Genomic DNA, 6757 nt, shown 5'->3' on the forward strand with positions numbered 1-6757 from the left:
CAGAATGGTGGAGGGTGGGGGCATGAGGCAACCGTGAGTGTTGGATATTGTCTCTACCCAGATGATGGTTACTGGACTGTACAAGTATGCAAAAGTTCACTGAGCGACAGACTTCAGAATAGAACATTTAAGAACTCAAAAATTAAGTAAGAAAGTAAAAGTAACCTAGGGCATGAGGAGGCCTTCTGGGATGCTGGTACTCTCTTGTTTTTTGATCCATGTGCCAGTGAAATGGGTATGTTCAGACTGTAAAAACTCATTAAATTGTGTATCTGTGTGCTTTGGGCCTTTTTAAGAAGTTCCCCAAAACATATCCCTCTAGCCTCTGATGAACTCAGCACAGTGAGAGAGCTGCATATAAAAATACTGAAGTTAGAAGACACGGGTGCATGCGAAACAAGAAGTGAAATGTAAGGTGCATGGAGACAGGGCAAATCAGTAGCGGCAGCAGCTTGATAAGGACGGTACACGTGTAGATACATATACTACCTGATGGAACTGCAAATATGCTGATTAAGTTTTCAAGGATACTTTGAGATTGTCTGAAGGGCATTAGTTTAGCTGAGGCATTAAAAAAAAAAGCAGTATGATCATTGTTACCACTTTTAACCACATCTTAGATGACGGAATTTATAAAAATATTTGTAATCCAACTTACTTTTCAGAATTTACCTCACTTTCCTTTTACATATGGATCAACACTACAAAAAAGGGGGCGGGAAAATCACTATCTGTTTAAATCAGTCACACTTCACATTCCTGGACTAGAGTATTTTGAATGTGCCTTGCCACAAGTAAAATATTCTCATCCTAGCCCAGCGATTCCGCAACTTGTCTGCACATTACAATCACCTGGAGATGCTTGTAAACATTCCAAGGCCCAGGTCACAGCCAAGACTAATTAAATCAAACCTGGAGGTGGGACACAAGCATAGGTCTTCTGTGTGACCCTCCCTCAAATGATACCAGTGTGTAGACAAGTTATCCTTACAATCAATATTTTATAAAAATTAGACTGAAGTGACAGATCCTAGCTTATTTAGGGATGTTTTCTAAACAGAGTTGTCATATAAACTTTTAAAATCTGAACTACAGCACCCTGCAGCACCATTTCTAAATTTTTCAATTTTATCTCTATAGAAGTTTTTCTAAGCATCAAAAAATGTAAGCACTAATTTCTTTAGATAAGAATAACCTGAATGCTTTAATGAGGCCAGTACCCAAGTGCCAGTTCAAGGTTAAAGACAATGCTGCCAGACTGGCAGGCAAGTTTTATGTAACAGTTTAAGTACCGCCCGCAACATGGCGAGTACACCAAGCAACACAGGCCTCGGTTCAAGTCCCAGTTTTATTTGTGAGGCAGGATTTTATTTCACTCAAAGAAAGTTAACAAAAACCTACAAAAGGAAGGTGCAAAGCACTGAGCATAGCATTCATAAGTCACAAAAATCTCTGGACCAACTACTACAAAACAAAACAGAAAACACACCTAAGAACAACTAAGTTCCTTGCCAGATTCTATATAATCATATTGCTTCTATTTGTTCTGATTCATACTCGGCTGTTATTTAAAATCATATTAACTTTTGTATCTCAAAAATGTATTTGAATATTCAGAATCCCCAAGTAATTCTGGACTTACCGTCTTTTGTTTCCTTCCTATCGGCTCCAAAACTGTCATCGGTGTAGGGCAAGAGAGCATGCACACCTCAGCTACTTACTGCTTGTTTACTAATTCACTTTATCAGGCTTATTTCCTTCAGGTTATGGTCAAATTGGCTGTGTGGGCAGTTCTCAGAGTCTGGTTCCTTGACCAGCATATGAGCATCCCCTGGCAGCGAGTAGCTAGAAATGCAAATTCTTGACCCCACCCCTGACTTACTGAATCAGAAACTATGGGGGGAGGCCCAGAAATCTGTGTTTAACAAATCCTCTAGATGATTGTGATACATGCTATTATTAAAAACAGCTGTCTTAAAAGGATAAGAACATTATCATAGGAGATTTTTTAAATTATCCAACAGAACACCTATGGGCTCACATAATTAAACAACTTTTCATGGAACTGTTTAAGATGATGATATAATGAAAACAGTCCTTAATGAAGCTTATTGCAGCAGAAATAGGCAAGGTAGGATGTGAATAGAGCAGAAAATCAAGTACAAGGCCATGTAATTCAGTCATGAATTAATGAAGAATAGCAGCTGTGGAAACAGAAAGGAATGATTTTATTAAAAGTTACTATGAAGTAAAAACTCAATGGATAAAGAAAACAATTATGCCAAAAAAACCTCCCAGATTTCAAGCCAGGATAGCTATGAGAATATAGGTACTGAAAAGGTTGAGAAGGAAACTAGCTGGTTTATAGGATAAAGTATGAATTTCATTTTTAATTTCTTGAGATTATACTGACATTAAATAGAAATATTCAACATCAACTGGAGAAAAAAAAGACAAACTTGAAAGAAAAGTTAGGACTAAAGACATGCTAGGAAGGCACTTGCATAATTACTGAGAAATACCTGCAGTGAAAAACTAGTGGCCTGAAGTCGGCCTGCGTCTACTAATGTGTTCGGTTTGGTCAGCAATATTTTAAAACTACAAACATTTAAAAATCAAGAGATTTCACCTAAAGTGCAGTTTTCCAGCTTTGCCAGAAAATTTGGTAGCGATGGAAACCCTGGATCTACATTTTATAATAGCAACAATGCCTAGAACTGAGAGGCCACCTCCTTTAGACAGAGCACTGCTGCCATGCCACCAGCATCACTCAATGCTTCCTTCTTTTTTTTTTTTTTTTTTTTTTTTTTTTTTATTAATTAATTTATTTATTAGTTTCAGGTGTACAAAACAAGGTAATACTTAGACGTTCATCATTTATATCCCTCATACTGTGAACCCCCCTCCCCCCATCCACTATCCCTCCGACCTCACACTGAACCATCACATTATATATATAAAATTATAGTTGGCATTCATTAATGTTTAGCTTCTGATGTACAATGCCATGATCAGGTATCCACAGTATCCCTGAGGTGGTCTCCCAAATAGGATCAATGCTTCCTTCTTAGCCTCTCTGCATTTTGGTTTGTGACTCCTAGCATCGGAAAAACAAACATAACGGAGAATCAAATACTGAGCCTTCAGAAACAACTACGTAGAAGTAAAATAGAGAGAAAAGAGGCAGCTTAAGAAGTAAGAACCAAAACAACGTAGTGAAACAGAGTACAGAGCAGAGAAGGGAATGAGTACTATTAACAACTTAAAGATCTTTAAAGAAGGTCCCATCTTCCTTTCTAAACCTGGCTCTCTCATCTCTCTCATAACTACTTTTCCTTTCAGACTCTTATCAGAGTTAGTAACTAAGTATTACTTTTGTTTTAATATTTGTTTCATTATCTGTTCTCCTTTCAGACAATTAAGAACATCAAGTAGCCCAGGTTGGCTACAGGACAATATCCCAGAAACAAGAACAAAACATTATGCATTGTTGAATTCATGAAGTAAACTGGGGCCAAATCTTTGAAACCCAGGATGGTAACTTTTATTTTACTTAATTTCAGAAACATCTCTGAGAGCTTCTGAACAAAGGAATGGCAGGTAATGAAGGAAACTTTAGCAGGATTAATCCGGCAGTCATGTGCAGATTCAAAATGGGAAGAGTTAAGTCCACCAATCAACTTTCTGCAAAATGAACAAGTGATATGAACAAAATGATAAATTTGAGGAGATTGCTCATATTTGAGTCAACAGGAAGAGAACGATTGGGAGTGTGGGAGAACTCAGATAACTTTAGGTATCTAGAAGAATGACAGGATCATGAAGTTGCAAGTGCAGATGCGGAGTGAAGGTTGCACTTATGTGCAAATTTACAGTTGAGGAGCAAATGAGACACTCAGATAGTTCTGACCAGCACGAGTTCAGGATACACCAAGGTTAGAAATACAAATTTGAGAGTTATCTTTGGAGCGGTGCTTTATTTGGGAACAAAGGAAATTTCCAAGGGCTGAAATGGCACTAGGGCAAGATGCGTAGTGGAGGGTGGTAAAAGGAAATCAAGAAAAGGCCAGGGAAGCCAAGGAGGCTGGAGTTCAAGAGGGATTGCCCAACAATGTTAACCACGGTAGAGGTTTTATTTCCTTTCAGAAACACTCTCTGTGGCATACTATTTATTAATAGATCTGTGGGTTAGGACGTTGTAGACTGGATGACCTTGGGCTCAGGGTTGTGTTTCCCTAGGGTAAAACCCACCCCAGGGCTGGCCCTGGAAAAGGCATCTCTGATCAAAGCCCCCAAACTACTCCAGGACTGACCTAGTCTGCACCTTGAAACGTGGGGATGGAAAAAAATCAATCTGAACTCTGGGAATGACATTCGTTCCCTAGTTAACTTTGTTAATGAAAGTGTCTCCCAATTTGTTTCTCAAATAATTTGGAATTTGCTCAAAATTTCAAAAAATCAGCAGCAATGATTACATGCACTGATTTTCTTAGTATTTACCAAGTCTCTGTGAGTTGGTTACAGGGAAAGGGACAACTAATTTCAAGGTTTTTGTTTTTTTTTAAAAAAGGAAAGCAATTCTTCCATTTCTGTTCAAATATTTATTGAGAACCAGGTCTATGGATACAATGTTAAGCAACTAGACACCCTCGACTAAAGCAGTAACTATTCTTAAGTCAAAGGAACAACTCTCCTTCCTTCCCCACCAGGCAAACTCAAAGACTGAAGAACCCAGGAATTTAAGTCGTGGAGGAAATAAGATGGTTCTCCCTTCATGTGGTCACAGCTGCTGCCTGGTAATGTGTGGGGACACGCAGTAGGCTTCAAGACTGATGTAGCCTAACTTCCTAAAATGATTGCTCCCAGATTTCCTCCGCTGAGCCCAAGATGCATTCAGTAGCACTTTCAAAAGTTAAACACAATGTTGCAGACACACTCCACCAAGGCCCGTTATGTGTCCGCAACACTAGCCTGGAATTTCCAAACAGCTGTGTTAAGACTGGGACCATCCCATCCAACAGAGCTGAACACTAAAGTCACACCATGAGCACAGGTGCAACCACTGGCAAAGCATGAGCACGAAACATGCCACGAAATTCCTCCAACTTGAAACCCTGTGTGTCCCCCAAACTATACTCAACTGTTAGGAAAGAAACTGGGGTCAAAAGGAAAGGCGTGCGGGGTCAAGGCTGACCAAGACCCAGAGTGGCAGAACACGAAGGTGATGCTTCAAAGAAGGTGCTAGAAGGAGTAAGGGTGAGTCACGCAGGAGGGCTGGGGGTGCTCCAGCCCGGGCGGGTGTCAAATCTGAGGTCTGCCCCTCCTGCAAGGCGATTCCAAACTTCAAGGCCAGGAAGTCCCCACTCCTGATCCTTTTTCTCCTCTGCGAGCGAGCACAGCAGATGAGTCTGCACTAGGCCGCCCGCTCGTTCACCACTCACCTCGCCATGAGTTCCCACGACCTCATCGCGAAAACACTTGCAAGCCAAAGCAGCCGGGGCGGTGCTCCCAGATGGCTCTTCACTCCTCGCGTCAGACCCGCCCACCGCCTCGGTGCGCCGCCGGACACAGATGACAGTCCTCCAGGCGGCCAGAGCGGCCCACGACAGGACTTGACGCAACACGTCGCAGAGGGGCGGGGCGAGAACTGCTTGACAGAAAGGGTTGAGGACGGGAGAAGGGGGATTGGCCGGGGCTGGCCGGAGGCGGGGCCTGGGAGGCGCGGCCTGGGGAGGCGGGGCCGGGGAGGCGGGGCCGGGGAGGCGGGGCCAGAGGTGGGCTGAGGCTGTCGGCACAGAGCAGACGTGGGCTGGTTGGGAGGAAGCACAATGTTTTCTCCAGGCCTTGTGAGGAAAAGCGTTAAGTGGCCTAAGCTTGGCCTGCTTAATTTGATTAGCAGGAGTTGTCATGAAAAATTCTTCTGGAACTTTAACCTTTTTTTAAATTATTTTTCATGTACGAAGTTCTCCATTTTTAATGTTTGGCTAAACAGAATATATCTTTTGTAAACAAACCCACCACAAAACCAACAAGAAAGGGGAGGTGTGGAATAAAAGCAAAAAACAACAACAACAACAAAAAAAACACAAGCCTAGGTCCAGTCTGCCCCCTTCCTTAAAGGAAATGGGGCTTTTTGCCCTTGGGCATCAGCATGGGTTCCTGTTCTTAAGCACCAGAATTGGATATGAAGGGAGAAACTACCCCTGAAATGTTTAAGTGCTTTGAATATCCCATTGGCTCATAGACTCCCAAGTGCATGGGGTCCCATTGAAGTGCCGTTTGCACAGGCACAAACAGATTGGCAGAGAGGAGTTTCCTCCTCTTCACAGAAATGGCTTACCATCACTGACAGTACCAATGGACCCAAGTTCCTGCTTGTGACAATCAGCAAGTGTCAGGCAGGGTGTCATGCGGAGTCTCTGGTCCTGCTCCCGCATAAGAACGCAGGATATGGTGAGGCCAAAAAGGAACACTCATGGAGCCATAGATAAGGGAGTCATACCACTATATTCTCGCCGGCTGCTGGGTTAGAAACACAGGAAGCAGGAGCCACATGATCCGCAACCTGCCGTCTTCTTCTCTGCCTGCCAACCTCACTTGCTAACTGCAATCCCCTGTGCTAACTGCACTTGCTAGCCATAATCTGCCATCTGCGTCTCTGCCAACCAACCAACCCCTTGCTAACTGCAATCCGTGCTTGCGAACTCAGCCACGGCAGTTATATCAGTGACTAATGGCTAACCAGTAATAGTTAATG

At 42.5% G+C, this 6757-nt stretch overlaps 1 protein-coding gene across 5 annotated transcripts in view; it reads right to left on the reverse strand.

Annotated features, from left to right (window-relative positions):
- The window catches only part of HIBCH (3-hydroxyisobutyryl-CoA hydrolase), an 85063-nt gene extending 79440 nt beyond the window's left edge, over nt 1-5623 (reverse strand). For 4 of the 5 annotated variants that reach the window (XR_013993555.1, XR_013993556.1, XM_081052142.1 and 1 more), the window contains exon 1: nt 5442-5623. Coding sequence is in view for 2 of the 5 variants with exons in the window: in XM_081052142.1 (XP_080908268.1) it covers nt 5442-5467 (26 nt within the window). In the remaining 3 variants the exon portion in view is untranslated. Of the gene's footprint in view, nt 1-1642; nt 1844-5441 lie in introns of those variants that run through there. The other variant, XM_081052141.1, reaches the window with a different exon arrangement.
- Nucleotides 5624-6757: the final 1134 nt, after the last annotated feature.

This window comes from Rhinolophus hipposideros, assembly GCF_964194185.1.
Source record: "Rhinolophus hipposideros genome assembly, chromosome: 6".
Lineage (NCBI taxonomy): Eukaryota > Metazoa > Chordata > Mammalia > Chiroptera > Rhinolophidae > Rhinolophus > Rhinolophus hipposideros.